A 20,389-nucleotide genomic window follows, 5' to 3' on the forward strand; every position below is an offset into this window, starting at 1 on the left:
CCAGTTTATGTATTCTCTCCCGAATCCCATTCTTTTTAGGACCTCCCACAGATATTCCCATCGCAGGGTGTCAAATGCCTTTTTGATATCCAGGGCAACTACTGCCACCCTGATATCGCTGCCTGCCACCGAGTGCACCACGTGCAAGAGGCGGTGAAGATTCATCTGTGTCCCTCGTCCCGGCATAAAACCGCATTGGGCATCTGAAAGAAACACGTTAGTTAGATTCCTCACCTTAGAATATCCCCAGGCGTCAGGCTGGATCCGGAAAGATTTTTGTAGCAATACCCCTTGTGCATCGCTAGGTGTCGTCTGCGGCTCCGCATCCATCGTTGGCGTCGTGCGCCGGAATGACGTCGTCGGAGTACTTAGATGCTGCCCTCGCACGCTGACGTCAGTTCTTCTTTTTTCTGCGCCAGACAGTGCCGATCCGGGAAGAGCTTACCCCTTAGTCACTTTTTGACTAAACTTTTTTGACTGTTTTTGGTCTTCTGTCGACTATGACTCTGGTGCCGGTAGGATGCCTGGGTTTAAAGCCTGTGACTCCTGTCATCGACTGATGTCGGTGACGGACCACCATCGCCGGTGCCTTTACTGCCTGGGGGCTGACCACGACGCGGAGTCGTGCCTCGATTGTCAGGCCTTGACCTCGAAAGCTAGGCGGGAGCGGTCCCGTAAGCTTCTCGAGCTTCGGCACTCGGCTCCGCGCCGTTCACGGTCCCGATCCAGGAGGGAGGTCCAAGGACCGGTCGCGGAGCCGCAGCCACCATCATCGCTCGTCGGGCTCGAAGTCTTCGGGTAAGTTGAAGCGATCAAAGAAGTCCAAGAGGCGACACCGCTCTTCAGACTCCCCTCGCCGGTCGCGCGACTCGGCCGAGGGTCAGGTTGGTCCACCCCCCACGCGGCTCCATCGGAGCCGCAGGAGCCGCGTCCGTCTCCATACCCATACCCGCCGGTCTCTGGGACTGACGCGACTCCGGCGGAGGTCAGTGCTTTCCTCTCGGCCATGAGGGGCCTGGCTCCGCCGTCGACGCCTGCCAGCGCGCCTTCGGGCCCCGCGGGCTCGACTGGGCGACCTCGCGTGCCGACTAACATCCTCACAGAGGTGCTTCAACCGTCAGCAAGCTCCACAGAGCCTCTGCTGCAGTTCAGTGAGGCCCTCATAGACGTTCTGCAGGGCACTTGGTCCAAGCCCTCCACAGTTCCTCCTGTGGATCGGAACGTGGCCCGGCGCCACCGCCCTGCTCCGGGCAAACCCAGTTTCCTGTCCCAACACCCCACCCCCGAGAGTCTGGTTATCCAGGCCTCCACTTTCCAATCCTCCTTCCCATCCGTTCCTCCGGATCGGGAATCCAAGAGGTTGGAGCAGTTCGGAAAGAAGCTGTTCTCTTCCCTGAGTTTGGGCCTGCGGTCTTTGAACACTGCTTGCCTCTTGGACCGTTTCTTCCACTCTCTGTGGGAGGCGGTGGAGGACGTGCTGCCCCTGTGCCCGGAGGAGGCCCGGACACGTCTCTCCCAGGCGCTTGCTGACAGGCGAGATGCAGCATGACATGCCATACGGTGTGGACTAGACACCATGGACTCGCTGGGTAGGGCGATTTCCACCACGGTGGCGCTCCGGCGCCACGCCTGGCTGCGGTCCATGTCTTTCTCGGGGGATGTCCAGAGTACCCTCATGGATATGCCCTTTGATGGCACTCGCCTTTTTGGTGAGAAGGCGGATAGTGCGCTGGCTCGTTTCAAGGACTCCCGGGCTACGGCCAAGTCCTTGGGTCTCTCGGCCCCGCGGCTGCAAACTTCCACTTTTCATCCCTTTCGTGGCCAAGGAAGGGCTGCCTCCTCACGTCCGCCTAGCCACCGGCCGCAGAACCAACCTGCACGCGGTTGTGGATTCCGCTGAGGCGGTACTGAAGGACAACGTGCCGGTCAGTCCACATCCACCCCGGCAGCATCCGGCTCAAAGCCTTCCTAGTCCTAGCTTTCAGGCCCATTCCACGCCAGTGGGCAGCAGAGTTCGCCATCACCTGCTCCACTGGCGTTCCATCACTTCGGACAGGTGGGTGCTGCAAATCGTCTGAAGGGACTACTCCCTCCCCTTCGAGACGACCCCTCCAGCCATACCACCGCAGTGCCACCGTATGTCGGGGGATCACTTGAATCTTCTGCGGGAGGAAGTTACGGCCCTCTTGGCCAAAGCGGCCGTTGAGCGCATTCCTGGTCCAGAAGTAGGTTGTGGTTGCTATTTCCACTACTTTCTGGTTCCCAAGAAGGGCAAAGGGGGCCTACGCCCTATCTTGGACCTCAGGAGCGTCAACACCTTCCTCCAGAAGGAACGGTTCAAGATGCTTACTTTAGCTCAGGTTCTGGATGCCCTCGACCCTGGAGACTGGATGGTAGCGTTGGACTTGCAGGACGCCTATTTTCACATCCCCGTCCTGTCGGCCCACCGGCGTTACCTGCGGTTCACGGTGGGTCAGGAGCACTTTCAGTTCACCGTGCTCCCCTTCGGCCTCACCAGTCCCCCTCAGGTGTTCACGAAAGTGATGGCGGTGGTCGCAGCTCATCTGTGCAGATCGGGGGTTCCAGTCTTCCCCTATCTCGATGACTGGCTGTTGAAGGCGGACTCGCCCCAGGCAGTCGTCTCCCACCTCCAGACTACAGCCGACCTCCTGCATTTGCTGGGGTTATCCATCAATGTGCCAAAGTCACACCTGAGACCCTCCCGGAAGCTCCTCTTCATCGGAGCGGTTCTAGATTCGGCGCAGTTCCGGGCCTATCCTCCGGAACAGCGGGTCTGGGATATTCAGGCTCTGATTCCCATCTTTCGTCCTCTATCCTGGGTTTCGGTCAGGTTGGTGCTGCGACTTTTGGGGCTGATGGCCTCCTGCAACCTGTTGGTGCATTACGCCAGGTGGCGAATGCGGGCTCTGCAGTGGGACCTGAAGTTTCAGTGGGCCCAGCATCGAGGCAACCTGTCCGACCATGTCTTGATCTCGGAGGGCACTGCGAAACAGTTGCAGTGGTGGCTCACAGACCGCGATTGGGTCAGGGGCAGATACCTCTCCCTACCCCAAACGGAGCACGTAGTAGTGACGGATGCGTCCCTCCTGGGATGGGGGGGCCATATGGGAGAGGCGGAGATCAGAGGCCTCTGGTCTCCGGCGGAGTCTCAACTCCATTTCAACTTGTTGGAGCTGAGAGCGATCCGGCTTGCACTGAAAGCCTTCCTTCCCTCTGTCCGGGGAAGTGTCATGCAGGTGTTCACGGACAACACCACGGCCATGTGGTATTGCAACAAACAAGGCGGGGTGGAGTCGTGGACCCTTTGTCAGGAGGCTCTGCACCTCTGGACATGGCTGGAACACCAAGGGATCATCCTGGTGGTTCAACATCTGGCGGGCTCTCTGAACGCCAGAGCAGACAAACTCAGCCGCCGGTGCATGATGGATTACGAATGGCGTCTGAACTCGGACGTGGTGCAAGGTTTTTTTCTGCAGTGGGGAGAGCCTTGGTTAGATCTATTCGCCACCGAAGAGAACGCGCAATGTCAGCAGTTCTGCGCGTTGGAATTTCCAAGGCGGCACTCGCTCGGAGACGCTTTTCGTCGCGAGTGGTGTTGCGGTCTGTTGTACACCTTTCCGCCTATACCACTTCTGCCCAGAGTGCTGAAGAAGATCAGGCGCGACCGGGCCCAAGTCATCTTAGTGGCTCCGGATTGGGCACGAAGGTACTGGTATCCCGAGCGACTCAGTATGTCAATCGATACTCCGGTACGACTGCCTCTTCAGGAGGACCTTCTGTCACAGCAGCAGGGGACGGTCCTCCACCCGAACCTGTCCAGTCTCCACTTCCATGCATGGAGATTGAGCGGTGACAGTTGATGCCATTTGACTTGCCTCCTGAAGTCTGCGATGTGATTCTGGCAGCCAGGCGTCCCTCCACAAAATCGGTATACTCCTGCAGGTGGAACTAATTTGTGGCATGGTGCACAGCAAAGGCTGTGGATCCCCTTTCCGCCCCTCTTTCTGAGGTTCTCCTCTTTCTTCTTTCTTTGGCCCAGCAGGGCTCTGCTCTGGGCACCTTGAAAGGTTATCTTTCTGCAATCTCTGCTTTCTTACGGCTTCCTGATCAGCCTTCTCTTTTCAAGTCCCCTGTTGTTTCGCGCTTCCTTAAAGGCATTACTCACATGTTCCCTCCTGTCCCCTTCGTAATGCCTCAGTGGGATTTGAATCTGGTCTTGACCTTTCTGATGTGCGCTCCCTTTGAGCCTCTTCACAATTATCCACTTCGTCTTCTGACTCTTAAGACTGCTTTCCTGGTAGCTATCACCTCGGCTAGACAGGTGAGTGAGCGCCAGGCTCTGTCATCTAAGCCTCCTTTTCTTTCTGTTCATCCGGACAAGGTTGTCCCCCGGACTCGTCCTTCTTTTCTTCCAAAAGTGGTGACCCCCTTTCACATTGGGCAATCTGTCACATTGCCCACCTTCTTTCCGCCTCCGCATCCTTCGAAAGAGGAAGAGAGGCTCCACCGTCTGGACCCCAAACGTGCGCTGACCTTTTATTTGGACCGTACTAGACAGTTCCGGATGGACGACCAACTTTTTGTTGGATACGTAGGTGCTAAGAAGTGGAGGGCTCTACACAAGCGGACCATCTCACGGTGGGTCGTATTGTGTATAAAGGTTTGTTACTCCTTGGCGAAAAAGGACCCTCCTTTTGGGCTGAGAGCCCATTCCACCCGGGCCACAGTGGCGACTACTGCCCTGGGATGGGGAGTTCCCTTGCAGGACATCTGTCAGGCAGCGACGTGGGCCTCACTGCACATGTTCACCAAGCACTATTGCCTGGACAGCCAAGTCCGGAGAGATGGCTTCTTTGGCCGTTCTGTTCTCCAGGACTTTCTGGTGTGATCTTGGTTCGCAGACCCACCACCGGGGTTGGTATTGCTGGGGTATCTATTCTAAGGTGAGGAATCTAACTAACGTGTTTCTTTCAGATGTACAAGTTACTTACCTTCGGTAACGATGTATCTGTAAGAAACATTAGTTAGTTAGATTCCTCACCGACCCACCCATCCTCCCCGTTCTGCGAACCGACATCTAGGGTTAAGGTCATCCTGTTCAGGGCCCTAGACGTTTTGGCACCAGTGTCGGTCTCTTACATGGCTCTGCGTTCCTGGCACGGAAAGCTATGTACAAGAACTGACGTCAGCGCGCGAGGGCAGTGTCTAAGTACTCCGACGTCATTCCGGCGCACGACGCCAAAGACGGACGCGGAGCCGCAGACGACGCCTAGTGACACGCAAGGGGTATTGCTACAAAAATCTTTCCGGATCCAGCCTGACGCCTGGGGATATTCTAAGGTGAGGAATCTAACTAACTAATGTTTCTTACAGATACATCGTTACCGAAGGTAAGTTACTTGTACTTCATGCACTGACTGCGTTACCACCCTACTGATACGAATCGCTAGGACCATGGCTAGTATTTTTACGTCCACTCCCAGCATTGATAGGGGTCTGTAAGCCCCAGGGTCGCTTGTATCTCTGCCTGTTTTGGGAGCATGATAATTTGTGCCTCTCTCATGGACTGCGGTAGGACACCCGATCGCTTGGCTTGCTGCAAAGTTTCTAGTAGCCAGGGTGGTAGAAAATCCGCATAGGTCTGATAGAACTCCACCGGTAGGCCCTCCGAGCTAGGGACTTTCCCTGTGCCACCTCTCGCAGTTCGTCCAGTTGGATCGTGGCCTCCAAATTCCCTTGTGAGAGATGTTAGAGGCACCTCATTCAGAAACTCCAGAGTTTCGGCCCAGTCTGCCTCTGGGCCTTGCTGGTACACAGTTGCTTAGTGGGCACACAGCAAGGAGTTGATCCCTTTTTGCGTACTGAGAGTAGTGCCGTCAGGGGACTGGAGCGTCTAAGAGCATATAGGTGGCGTGGGTCATTCCCAGTGTAGGAGCCAGGCCAGTAGCCTTCCCAATTTATCGCCCTCCCTGTGTAGCAGCTGGCGATATTCACGTCTGGTAAAGCAGTCCAGCCTATCCCACACCTCACCCACTCTGCCCGTGTAGGAGAGTCATTGTGCCACTCCTACTCTTGTCCCCCTTCTTGCTATCTGGTTAACTCGCCTTCTGCTTTGGTGAGGTCACGCTCTTACCGTCTCCTTGTGCCCCCTATTTTGGACAGACATTCTCCGTGGGTGACCACTTTTAGCATGTCCTATTCTACCCAGCTATTTGCTGCGGATAACCAAATAGTGGTGAAAAAAACACTTATGGCATCTCTAATTTATTTTCTGAATATTGCGTCTTGGAGAGCCGACCGTCTTAGGCGCCATAGTGGTACTCTCGGTATCTTATGCTCCACCCCCCCTTTCAGCAATACTATGGCATGGTCCAATAGATAGCATCCCATTAAACTGGTCTGTGCTGCCTCCAAGGAGGCTTCCTCAGAAAGCAGAAATCTAGCAAGTCTACTAGAGACAGTTCGGGATGGTGTGTAGCAGGTATACCCTTGTGTATTTGGGTGTTGTTCGTGACAGATATCCACACAGTATAGGCGTGCCATTACGCCGAGCAGAGCTGCTGATATTTTTAGTTTAGTGTTTAGTTTCGGGGGTGTCTATCTAGGGTACCATGTAACACACAATTAAAGTCCCCTTCCCATATTAATAGTCTCCCCTTGTAGGGTATTAATAGTCTTTCTAGTTCCAGATCAAAGTCGCCATCATCCACATTTGGGGTGTATACATTTATCAAGCAAACCTCTATGCCATCCAACACACCATGCACCACAACGTATCTTCCCCCTAGATCTGCTTTGTAGCCATGGATCTGGAATGGGACTTGTGTGGCTACCCAACTCGCTACCCCTCTCCTGTACATAGAGTAAGTGGAGTTGAATAGCTGTCCTCTCCATTTCCTATGTAGCCGTTGTGGAAAGTGTTTCTGGCAGTTGTGGGTTCATTGGTGACGGATAGAATCAGTTGAGTGTTGGCATAGTAGAAAATATTGAGTCCGTAGTTCCTGATGAGGGCCTTGTTGCTGATGCCGGCGTCGTGGAGTATTGTGATTGTAGTGCGGTGGGAGATGGTGTTGAAAGCGGACGAGCGGTCCAAAAGGATGAGGGCTGTGGTTTCGCCCCAGTCGAGGAGGGAGCCAATGTCGGTGGCGGCGAGTTGTGTGGTCTCAGTGTTGTGGTTGAAGCCGGATTGGGAGATGTCCAGGACGTGGTTTGCATTGGTGAACTTGGAGAGTTGGGCGTGATATCCTTCTCGATGACCTTGGCTGGGAAAGGAAGCAGGGAGATGGGTCTGAAGTTCTTGAGGTCTGTCAAGTCAGCAGATGGTTTTGTTAGCAGAGGGTTGATCTTGGCGTGTTTCCAGTTGTGAGGGAAAGTGGCGGTCTCAATAGAGCAGTTGATGGTACAGCGAAGCTTGGGCGTTGGCTACTCTATGGAAGATGTCCTGCTAGCATGGGTCTGAAGGGGCTCTGGAGTGGATGTTCTTCATGGTTTTGAGTGTGTCGTCTGTGGTGAGCGGGGTCTAGTTGAACAGGATCTGTTGGGGTGCGGCGTGGTGGGTGCGGTGGTGTCAAGCTAGGTGGTAGGGTCTTGGGTGTCGAAGCTGTCATAGATCTGCCTGATCTTCTGGTGGAAGAAGGCCGCAAGTTTGTTGGAGAAATCTTGAGAGGGTGGGACATCTGTGGTCTCGCTGTTGGGCCTAGCAAACTCCTTAACAAAGGCAAAGAGTTCTTTTCTGTTGGCGTTTATTCTGTCTAGGAGGGCCATTTTCTTTGTGGTTTTGAGTTCCTCTGAATGAATACACTAGTGCGGTGATTGCTGCTTTGAAGGTTGTGTGAGTTTCCGGCGGGAGTGAACCAGCTGGCTTTCTTGGAGTGTTGCTTGCCAGGTGCCTTCTTGAGGGGTGCCAGAGTGTCAGAGCAGTTGGGAAACCATCAGTGGAGGTTGCGTGCTGCGATACCAGCGTCGGCGGTAGGTCTCTAATGTTTGCTATATCTGGATATGGTGTATAACCTGTTAAGACTGACAATGTTGCTCCCTTATTGCTGAGAGAACCTAGTCTGACTTTTTCCAATGTATGTTATAAGGAGCCTAGGAACCAATTCATGTGTTCCTGATAAGTGAGTGCAATTTTTAATTCCTCATATGCTCTGTATTGGTTTGGTACTGATACTTTAGTGTATGTAGGAAAATTTCCTGAATTGGCATTTACTGCCAGGAATGGGACCCATGATTAGAATACCTCTGTTTTGTCTGCTTCGTGAACCTCTACCATGAAGGTAACATTGCCTCCCATTTGCTGGTGCCCATGTTGTGTTAATACATGTCTGCAATTAAGTGGTAGAACCACCTGTCCTGGATTAGCCATGGAAGTATTTGGAATATTTGCAATTCAGACAGGGTACTTCTATGGATGTTGCCATCCTTTTAAAGGTTCAAGCTTGAACAACCAACAGCCAGAAAATAGGGGTTCCATACTTAGGTTTAGGAGGATTAGTCCCTAACACCACGGACGTCTCCGGTTAGTAGGTGAAGAGGAGCTTTGGCCACACAAATGAAAAACTACTCGCGAGACCCATTAAATAAGTACCCAAGCTAGAACGTTGGTGGCACAATGTCGTACAGTTCAAACTTCTCAGTAAAACTGTGCGTTTGTTGGACAACATAAACGTCAAACTGTGCAAAACAAATTTTTACGCATACCATCGGGGTTTGTTGGCCTTAGTCCTTGCTAGCTCACAGTGCACCATCTATACCTCTAACTTTGCAAGGTATCAGGTAGTTTGTGCAACCTTTGAGCATGACAACCCGGACTTCCCAAGGAAACCATGGAAACAGATCTAGAACCCTTTAGTTTGGTAACTCGTGCATGACTAAAGGGAGACACAGGAAATACTCAAATTGGCATTTCAATATTTATAGAAACAATAAAATGCTTCTGTAAAATATGAGCGCTGTAATAATCAATAGAAAGGAACAAAACAGAGTAATTAGCATCACAACAATGGTAAAGAATATGAACAATTCAATCCTAACTGTACTTATATGCAAGCATATATATTCTATGTAACAGCATAGAATATATGCTTGTATAGGTGCTTCTACCTAGCGTTCTGCCAGAATCCTTGTAGGGTGATCTACTCCCCAGTTACCTCTTCTGTTTCATCTGGGAGCCGGTCTTGGTGTACAGCTGGGCACCATCCTACTCTGGAGGAAACAGGATTCAACTGGGCTTGGAAATCCGACATGGGGTGACCTCGACAGTGAAGGAGTGATGTTGTTTATATAATAGACTTAACCCATGTTGCCATGTCGAAGTCCCAGTCAGGCTGTCATTATTGATTCTATCCTGACAAAGCTGTAGCCGATTGAAAAATAACAAACAACGTTTTACGCAGTGAATTTTAGCTTTCTTACAGAATGTTCAATTCTCTGATAATATGCCTACGAAGATGATTAAATGTAAGAAAAGTTATTTCATTGAACATTATCCATACAAGCAAATGTATCAGATGTCAAAGTTGAAAAAAAAAATCATCTTTAAACTTTCAAAAATATCGCATGTAAAATGGTGGTGTTCCTGCCTGGACCTAATGTGACCACATGACACTTCTCTTACCTCGCAATGAAAACCTGGAATATCCTCCCCCTTCATCTACGGACCCCATCCTCTTTCCTGGAATTCAGGAAAGGACTCAAGACCTGGCTGTTCAACTGAACCCAGCAGCAATGACCTCAGCATCAGGATACCCTCGCAGGTGAGTTGCTGTGCTTCAGAAATCCTGATTGACAATAAAAACTATTTATCAGCAAACTATTAAAGCGAATTGTAACATTGTGATGGTATTTCAGTAATTCATTGCATCAAATGAATAAACCTCTCTTTGGTAACCAACTCCTCATTTCTAGCCCCTACCTACCTGTGACAAAAATACATTTCAGTGTTTCTTTAAATGATCTCCAGAATGCATACCATAGCAGAACCACTGACTAATTGTTTAATTCATTTCTGTACTTGGAGAAGGGCGCTCTGCCTCAGTTGCGGATATGATAAAGACCTCCTGACTCCGAGGAGGCAGTGACCTTCACTAGGGATGTTGCAGTTTAGCTTACACGAGTCTCCCAGGAGACTGAAGATTCTGCTCTCCCTAAATACGTGTCTGTACCAGGCTTCAAAGCACTTTCCTGATTACCTTGAAAAGAGCAAACGTTGTCATGAATTATGTCAAATGCAGGAATTTGCATATAAATTCTATAGCACTTTTATCAAATTCACTGCATGTTATAAATCACATTCATGTATATAAATAATTGAGGTACTATCAAATTAAAATAAAGGCAACGTAATATGTTGTGTAAGTGCAGTCAGTACTAAATGCAGCACGTGTCTACAAAACAAAAACGTGCTGTTAAAAGTAAGAATGCACAAATATGTGGAGTTCAGTGAGGATGCATAAGTGGAAAACTTTGGCGACATATATAGTATAGAGGAAGCTTCCAGGATTACATCCTCGACTGTTTTTTCTATCTTTTATGAACTAGGATAAACACACTTTATAACCTATTGTATGCTTTACACAAGGATTTTTAGGGCAGCAATGTTTTCAATGTGATAATTTTACCCATTTTTCTCATGTATGGTATTGTAGAATATTTTTATGGTTTTATATGTGAAAACCGAATAAAGTTTGTTTGATTGATTGATTGACTATGCAGCATGGCAGAAAAACCAAAGATGAATCCTAAAAGTTATAAAAAGAAAAAAACTGGCTTAAGATGGCTGGACAGCAAAGAGTAGCAGCTTGTTATACTGAGTTCTTTTCATTCTGAAAAGAGATTGATGCTTTAATATCTGCAGCAGTGTAGAGATAATCCGTAGATGGAGACGATGATCAAAAAGTCTCACTTGCCTCAGAAAAGTTGGCAGTTTTAGAACTGGTTGCAAAAGTATTCACAACTGTAAATGATGGTGAAGTCAGGATACGATCAGATTGATGGCATTTTCATCTGTGAGTTAAATAGCGTCAGAGGCGTAGTCCAAGATTAGGGCTCCCGGTTTTCCGTTTAAACAGATTTTTACATATAAATACAGACGGAAAACATGTTTTCCTTTATCTGTAATTATGCTGCCACGCAGCCGTGCTCCAGCAGACCTGCCTACTGTAACATCAAATGCTTTTATTGATGCCCCAGCCATTTCCGGGGGCTCCACTCCGCTCTCCCTCTATCTGATTGCCATGAAAAACCTGTGACCAATAAAATGCATTTATATAACCCCGTCCCCTCTGCCCCCTACAGCCATCGAGGTCATGTTATTGTAGTTATTAACTGTCACGGTCCAGAAATAGAAGCTTCTGTGGGTCAGGAATGCAGTGCACTGGCAGAGGTGCGCGCATGCCCCGTTACTACAATATCCGTAGTCGGCAGGTCGGGACTGCGGGACATTGGAGAGCTGTATGCGAGTCTAAGTACTGGAACGGTACGGGGGAGTTGTATCAGTGTGAGGACTAAGGTGCTCCTGCAGAGCTGTGTATTCTTGCCTGTTACTGGGTCAGAGCTTGTCCTGCCGGGGGTCAGTGAGTGGTCCATTATGGAGCGAGCATGGAATGCCTTCGCCCAAAGTGCAGCCCCCCCCATCCTTCCACACTTCTTACAATGACCCTCTTCGCAGTTCACTTGCCTCCCCCAGGGAGGATGCCTTCTCCGGAGCACCGGTGAACAGTGAGAAAAGGGAGGGGCACCCAGACACCGACAATGGAAGGACAGGATAAAACCCCCGTACTTCGCATGAACTTCCTCCTCTCCAAACTGTGGCGCTCCTTTTCCCTCCTGTGAACCCCGCCAACATCCTTGGCAACACCTTCCCACACTCCAATACTTAACACCTAGCGCGAGGGTTGAAAGGGGGAAACGAAGACTGTCAGCAGCTTTTTTTTAAAAAAATTGCGCTGTTTTTAAATTCTCACAGGAGAAAGAACACAAAAATGAAGCGGAGAGACCTAGCTTTGCACTCAAAGTAGGACTCCACCTAGGGCTGCCACCTTTCCAAGAGAAACATACCGGTAATTTATTGTTGTTGAGCCTACAAAGGACGGGACGTGATACTGAATACGACTCTAAATAAAAACGTATGTATCCATTTGTAGCAATCACTTGACTACTTTTTTACTTTAATTATTAGTCATGGTTCATTAACACAGCTGTAGAACACATTTTAAATAATTTCTATTTCCTGAAGTGTGTACAGATAAAGAATAAAAATACCGGCTTTTAGTAATTTTACATATTTCTGTACAGGGCAGGACATCAAAATACTGATGGTGCTGGTAAAAAAAACTGTGAGGTGTCAGCCCGGGCTGAGACAGCTTCCCTGGCATAAACACAGCCGCACTCGAGTACTTTACAGGTCTATGAAAGACCATTTACTTGTTAATGAGGCTTTGTTGTTCTTTCACCCCTTCAGTAAGAGAAAGAAGCCCCCCAGAGTGGCCAAGAGGCTGACGGTGGGACCCCAGACCTGCCTAATTGCAGCATATGCAGCCATTTCAAAACAAAAGTAGGTGCCCTTGGGGAAGGGGTGGGGGCTGGAGTATGCAGTTTTGGGGGCGGCAAAAGCAGGAATCGAATGCCAGCACCCAGGGAGGCGGCAAAGCCTATTGAATTAAACACGGTCTGGCACTGAGGGGGCACTTGCTGCCTCTGTTATCTGAGGAGGGCGTTTGTTGTGCAAGTAGCAGTAGCCCAACAGGTTAGGGTGGAAAGGTCGCTGGTGCCAGAGACAAGCAGGGAACGATCCCTACTGTGCCATTGGAGGTTGCATAACTGAGGAGGAGGAGGAGGGCAGCAGCTCGCCACAGGCCATGGGCCGTCAGTGAGTGTGTGATTAAAAGTATTAACATAACACCTGTCTGTGCCTTCCCCACTGTGGGTACGAACAGTAGCCTCACTTGCCTGTTACAGGGCCGTCCACAGCTAACACCAGCAATAACGCATCTCAGAGAGATAGTTCAATCGGTTAAGGTATCTACTCTAGCGTTTTGTCTAGCATTAGCGGGTCACTCACAGATATGATTCAAAGCCACTTCAAAGTGCTCAATTACACAGCGGTGGTCTCTTCCTTTTTTTCCCCCGGACAGGGCCAAGGGCAGTTTCCACTTCTGCTGCCTCTTTCTTCCTCTTCTTCTCTATCTTTCTGTTGCGCTCCTCCTCACTTGTAGAAAACCGTGATTTTTCTTTGCTTGCCTTTCTGTCATTTGTTCCTCTGTGAAATGGATCCAAACAAAGAAGAAACACTTTTGTTGCAAATGTCTTTGTCAGACATTTTTCTACTCCAAAATGCAGCCTCAGGCGGAGAGAAAAAAGATTTTAAAATACAAACAATAAATACATAACTAAATAAAGCAAGACAGAGTAGTCGCAAAGTGGCCAGATTGGTTTTATTTACACTCAAACACATTAGCGCCACCTTACAGAGTTTGCCAGTGAAGCGCTACTTTTCTTTTCATGTTGTTATACTTTCAAGCAAAAACGCTCATTGACTTCTGAATAATGAGTGTAAAAGCTTTAAGTTGTATTCCCTATGAGTGTTTGCTTTTTTCCAGTTGTAGTGCATTCGCCATTTTACACGTGCTAAACTGCATGTTGACCTCGTTTCCATGTGATGCTCTGATCTTCCATTTTCTTGCACTGCATTTCCATCTTGTACTGCTTTGCCCTGGAGTTACACTTCAACAGTAACATAAACATGTTTTTCACGTAAACCAGTACAAGCTGGTGCGAGACATCTCGTGAGGTTATTTTGTACCTTGAGCTTGTTTTTGTGCATTCTATGCTTATCTCTAGGACAGAAGGAGGACGCGCTGTGCAAGGCTCTCCAAGGCCGGAGATAGGGAAAGGAATGTCTTTTGCCTCGGCGCACCCAAACAGCATCGGACCAGGTCTGTATGGGTGGATCTGACGCAGAGATGCGACCAGCACCTATGATAGATAGATGGGCGAGAACGCCTACTAGAGGGTTCTCGAACGTGTTGATTTAACTATAAAAAGCGGTGTCTGTGGGGTGGAGCTCAGGAACTCAGTCTTGGAGTGGACGCACTTGTGGGACGTCTTTGGTGCCCAGAGAGATTACTTCCTGTGCCCCAGTCTCTACAGGGTTCCCGACTTGGTGTTTTCGATGCTTGGCCAGGGATGTTATAGACTCCCGTGCAGCCCTTGTATACGATACTAATAAAGCTTATTTTACTTCCAGAGGAGTGTCGGAGTTTCTGTGTAAGTAAGTGGTGTGCGTAAGTTTAGATTACGCAAGTGGGCAAGGCAATACATTTTGGCGTAGTCGGCAGGATACGTAAGTAACGCGGGTAGGAACATGTTTAAAAAGACGAAAGGTGGTTTTGGTTCTTTGGCACCGAGTGAAATCCCTTTAGCTCTCATGCAAATTCCCGGATGGGAGGCAACGCCGTACTCCGCGCTGGTGCGTGAGTACTCTAAAAGCTCAGGATTAAGTGAGAGCTGGTTTGACTGTTTGGGCGAAGCAACGCCAGAAGATGTTTTAAATTGTTTACGGAAGGTTCCTGTGGAGAAAGGTAAAGAATTATGGACAGTGAGCCGTCGAGGTTGGGCTCTGTTGCATGCCTACCGTCAAGTTTTTGACAAATGTTTATCTCTGCAGTGGGAACAGTTGAGTTTAGAAAAACAACTCATTGAAGCTAAGAATATGTCTACGATGCTTTCCTGTCAGAATAAGCTATTACAAGACAAATTAGAAACATATCAAACTATAGCAGAACGGGCTGAAGTCCGTGTCGCTGAATACAGATACAGGAAAAGGAGGGGTGGAGTGAGTAAGAGAAAAGTCCATTTAGCGATTGCCAAAGCAGGCTTAGATTTTGATCCATCCACCTGGGACTCTAACATCTGGGAATCATCAGAGTTCTCCGACGGAGAGCAGCCTTTACAGAGAGAAAGACAGAAGGAGGAGGTAAAGAATAGTAAGAGAGTGGAAGCGCAGCCCATTCTAAGACGGAAACTTCAAACCAATCCAGCGAACCCAGATGGAGCTATGTTAAATAGTCTGGAGGATTTTACTCAGCAGCAGATCAGTGATATTTTACAGAGATTTAGACAGAAGCCTGGCGAGGCACTATTAACTTTGATGGTGCGCCTCTATGATCAAGGCGCTTCTGGGGTCTTGTTAGACAGTGGGGATGCTGCCAAATTTTGTACTCTCAGTACTGATCCCACTGTGCAGGGACACTTCCGGACTTTCCATGGTGATGACCAAACTACCCTGTTGCAGCTAGCCGCAGAGGGGTGTGGTCATAAGTACCCCATAGATTCAGACTGGCCTGGGAATGAAAAACCATGGTTTACTCTAAGAGATGCCTCGCAGAGGATTAAGGAAAAGGGGATGAAGCTGGCTATCCTTATAGGTGAGACACATAAGTTGATGGGTCAGATAATGACTGTGTCCATGCGGAATAAAATCATTCATTTGGCACCCCCTGCATACAAAGCGGTGATAATGACTCTGTTAATTAATCAAACTGGTAATACCATAGGAGAAGTAGTCGAGGCGGTCCATGAGCTGGGAGAGCTTGGGGAATGGACCAAGCCAGACAGGACTTCGCGCTCAGAGTCCCGCTTTGACAACAACCGAGTGACCCGACGTGATATGTTTTTGGCGCTGTTAAAGGATGGGGTGTCGAGGAGTGAGATTGATGGTATTGAGACCAAAAGCATGTGGGAAATGTACCGTAAGCGAGGACTGGATAGGAAGGAGGGGAGTAGGCATGTGAATAGAAAAGATAACAAGAAGGTAAGTCGCAGGGAAGCGGAGCCCGAGGAGAAGCACGATAAAGTAGGTCAGGAGGGAGAGAGAGAGAGGGAATCTCATGTGAAAATGACAAAAGAGAAAAGTTGGGACCGAGATTGCACAGGTTCAGATGGGGACCGTGAAGAGGAGGAGGAGTTCCCCAAGGATTACCCGACATTGTATTCAGATCTGCGCCAGGACCTGCGCCGGGCAGATGCAGAGCTGCGCAGGCGAAAATTAGATTAGGAAATGGGCCAAGCTCCGGTGTAGGGATGGACTCGCAAAGATAATAGACCGCATGTGAGGGTTAAGATCTATTGGAAAATAGAAACGTTCAGGAGGTGCGGGCTTTAGTAGACACCGGAGTGGAGGCCACGTTGATACATGGCAATCCACGAAAATTTAAAGGACAGTATTTTACTATCACGGGTTTGGGTGGACAGGAGACACCAGCAGTGCAAATGGTAATTCAGATGAAAATAGGCAGACTTCCCAAGAGAGCATACACGGTTTTGATTGTGCCCATTCCCGAGTACATCTTTGGTATTGACATTCTGAACGGTATGACCCTATATTTAGATGACGGATGCCATCAGTTTGGGTCAAAGCAGTACCTCTCGGTGGCTGCTGTGAGGGTGGGGCGCTTGAAGATTTCCCCCAGTGAAGGTGACCCAAGCAACAAAAGTGGTTCACATGAAGCAGTACAGGATCCCAGGGGGACATGAGATTACCGCAACCATACAGTACTTGATGGAGGCGGGGGTGGTGAGACCAGTTACCACGGCGTGAAATAACCCTGTGTGGCCTGTGCACAAACCAGATGGCAGCTGGCGCATGACTGTGGATTACCGCGAGCTGAATAAGCATACGCCCCCGTTGACAGCCGCAGTCCCCGACACCATCACTTTGATTGAGAATATTCAGAAACACAATGGGACATGGTATGCGGCACTTGATATTGCCAATGCTTTCTTCACAATTTTAATTGCTCCCGAGTCCCAGGAACAATTGCCCTTCTCATGGAGCGGTAGGCAGTTCACGTTTACATCTTTACCACAGGGGTATTTACATAGCCCTACGATCTGTCACCGGTTGGTGGCAGAGCATTTGGAGGAGGTGTTAGTTATTCCTGGAGTACAACTTTGCCATTACATTGATGATGTGTTGATTCAAGGAGAGACCCAAGACAAGGTGCAGGCTCAGCTAGACAGAATTGTAGAGCACTTGCAAAGGGTGGGTGATTAACCCAGAGAAGGTGAAGGGACCTTCCCAGAGTGTGAAGTTTTTAGGTATTCAGTGGCATCAGGGCAATAGAGAGGTGCTGCCACAAGTAAGGCAAAAGATCAAGGAGTTTGCAGTGCCGCGAAACAGGAAGGAGGTACAGCGTTTCATTGGATTGTTTGGTTTTTGGAAACAACACATTCCCCATTTGAGTCAGATTTTGGCCCCTCTGTACAAGGTTACGCGGAAGAAGCATGAGTTCGAGTGGGGGGAGGCCCAGCAACAGGCATTTGAGTCAGCGAAGGAGGCTAAACAGCGTGCCCTGGATCTATAGCCCATACGAGAGGGAAGCATTGATTTAAATGTAACAGTCCAGGATCAGTATGCGACCTGGAGCCTGTGGCAAAAACAGGGGAGACAGAAAGTGCCCCTAGGGTTTTGGACAAAGAAATTACCTGATGCTGGAGAGCAGTACACTCCTTTCGAAAAGCAGTTGTTGGCATGTTATTGGGCTCTGGTGGATACCGAGCAATTGACCCTGGGGCACAATGTGTTTTTGAGACCTGAAATTCCTATCATGCAATGGGTGATGAGCTCACCCAAGACACACATGATTGGGCATGCACAGGAGGCTAGCGTCATAAAGTGGAAGTGGTACATACAAGACAGAGCACGAGTGGGTCCTAAAGGTACCGCAGTGCTGCATGAGCAAGTGGCGCAGACTCCGGTAGCAGATGCAGAAATGTTGCAAGATGTACCCAAAGTACGAGAGTCCCCAGTGAAATGGGGCGCGTCATTCTCAGAGTTGTCCGTGGAGGACAAAAAGCATGTGTGGTTTACAGATGGCTCAGCCAGATATGTGGGGACCAAGAGACATTGGAAGGCGGTGTCATACAATCCTGTGACCAAAAAGTTGTTGTCGACTACTAGAGAGGGAAGAAGTAGTCAGTTCGCAGAATTGTACGCTGTTTACCAGGCTTTAAAGCAAGAGCATCCTGGTACATGTCACATTTATACTGATTCATGGTCTACGGCCAATGGGTTAGCCACTTGGCTTCCCACATGGCATGCTCACAAGTAGATGATTCACAATAAGGAGGTTTGGCGAAAGGAGTTGTGGCAGGAGATTTGGGAATTGTTGTCCCAGTGTACAGTCACAGTTTATCATGTTGATGCTCATTGCCCGACTGACTTACTGGAGCGTTCGTGCAATTCCTTTACAGACCAAGAAGCGAAGATTCGTGAAGCTGAGGTGGCAACGCAGGATTCTGATTTGGTGGGCATGGCTAAATGGGCGCATCAGAAAAGCGGACATTTGGGTGAGCGAGCCACTAGCAGGTGGGCAGAAAGTAGAGGGATGTATATTGCCCTAGATTTGATTAAAACTGCGATCATTCACTGTCCAGTTTGTCAGCATACCCAACACAGACCAGTTCCACAGGTAGTGAGAGGCCAGCTAGGCAGAGGGAAGTTGCAAGGGCAAATATGGCAAATTGATTTCATCGGGCCAATGCCAGTAAGTCGAGGATGTCAGTATGCATGCACGGTGGTGGATACCTATTCTGGCTATCTCATCGCCTTTCCATGCAAGAGAGCAACCCAGTCTAACACTCTGAAAACTTTGAATTTGTTGATTTTGTATTATGGAATTCCTTTGCAGGTCCAAAGTGACAATGGGTCACACTTTAAAGGAAAGATGGTGCAAGATTTTTGTGTGCAGCATAACATTGAGTGGATCTATCACATACCCTATTACCCACAGGCAGCGGGTTTGATTGAGAGAATTAATGGTTTGTTGAAAGAGTAGTTGAAAAAGTTGTCTGATGGGATATTGAAGGGGTGGAGGGATCACTTGCCTGATGCATTGCAAATTTTGAATAACCGACCCCTTGCCAATGCAGAGACTCCTTTGATGCTCATGTTGACACCAGCTCTGCTGATCAAGGCCCATGTGGCCACAAACACGATTCTGTATTGGGAGACAGCTCCCTGAGCTTTAGCTCCATATCGTGCCACACCAGAGGCTGCCGGTCTTGATTTACATGCCCTGAAACTCTATCGATTACAACCACGAGACATTACCTTGATTGAGACAGGAATTGGAGTTCAAATTCCCCCAGAGCATTTCGGACTGATCGCTCCTCGATCTGGGCTTGCCCTTGAAGGCATCCAGGTTTTGGGAGGAGTGGTCGATGCCAATTACCAGGGGGAGATCAAAGTTATTCTATTGATTAGTGGAGACAATGATCTGATTGTGCAACCCGGTGACCGAGTTGCCCAAATGGTCATCATACCGGTTTATGGAGGAAATGTCATGAAGGGGACGGCCCCAGCCCTTCTAACTGTGCGAGAAAAGGACGGGTTCAGATCTACTGACAAGAACCCAGGGGCGAAGGTGTGGGTAGAGTCCCCAAACAAACCTCCTGAACCTGCAGAATTATTCGCTAAGGGAAAGGATAATATCCTAGTAATCATGAGAGCCAGACAGGAAAAGTGGGAAAATGTACCTGCTGAAAAATGTTATTTACGAGAGTAATTATACCAGTTTGTTTTCTGTTTCTAGATCACAGTATGGCTTCCCGCTGCGATGCTTGCGCTGTATGGTCTGTGTTTGGGCGTGTCCGGAAGGGTCCGCGAGGGCCCGGGGATGCCGAAGGGGATCAACCGCCCGAGTCGGATGACAGCATTGTTGCAGCAACCGGATAACATCTGGACCTACTTGGCTGGGAATGTGCTGAACACTTCCCACTTCTGTATGAGAAATCTTCAGAGTACAGCTAATATGATATCCATTTGTCTTGTTGCCGTACCTACCCCTGCACATGTGCTTCTGCACATCTTCAACCAAACTAAATTTGATGGGGTAGTGGAGGAAACTGATGTTCAAACACATCTGAGTCTTTATGAGTACTGCCGTTTTGGCCCGGAGGTTACAGATAACCTCTGGAGAAACATGACGAGTATTTATTACCTACAACATCACTACTGGAGAGGTTTGCTATCAACTAACTTGTGACCCTGCCAAAACTGGCAAGTGTAGCCAATTGAAACTAGAGAAAAGCACACAATTGACCACTGATCAACAAACATTATGTCAGTCACGACATGACAGTTTTTGCAGTAATGTTACCAATTATATGGTCTGTAATCATACAGTATCAACCGCTAGCCATGTTAAACATGTGAAATTATCTAAGGGATGGCTGTTCTCGTGTGGCAATATTTTATACACTTACATACCAGCTAATATAACTGGAGGACCTTTTGCCTTATCACGAATAAGTCTTATGCTTTTTCCCATGCATTCTGTCACACACATTCGCTCTTCTAGAGCCTCTA

General features: G+C 48.9%; 1 protein-coding gene across 1 annotated transcript; it reads left to right on the plus strand.

Annotated features, from left to right (window-relative positions):
• The first annotated feature begins 13,876 nt into the window (after positions 1–13,876).
• On the plus strand, positions 13,877–19,718 carry LOC146861729 (uncharacterized). The gene is made up of 2 exons (XM_085646105.1): positions 13,877–18,369; positions 19,614–19,718. The coding sequence occupies exon 1, from the start codon at positions 14,384–14,386 to the stop codon at positions 16,073–16,075; it is 1,692 nt and encodes a 563-aa protein (XP_085502231.1). The 5' UTR covers positions 13,877–14,383; the 3' UTR covers positions 16,076–18,369; positions 19,614–19,718.
• Positions 19,719–20,389: the final 671 nt, after the last annotated feature.

This window comes from Triturus cristatus, chromosome 3_1 (genome assembly GCF_964204655.1).
Source record: "Triturus cristatus chromosome 3_1, aTriCri1.1, whole genome shotgun sequence".
Taxonomy (NCBI): domain Eukaryota; kingdom Metazoa; phylum Chordata; class Amphibia; order Caudata; family Salamandridae; genus Triturus; species Triturus cristatus.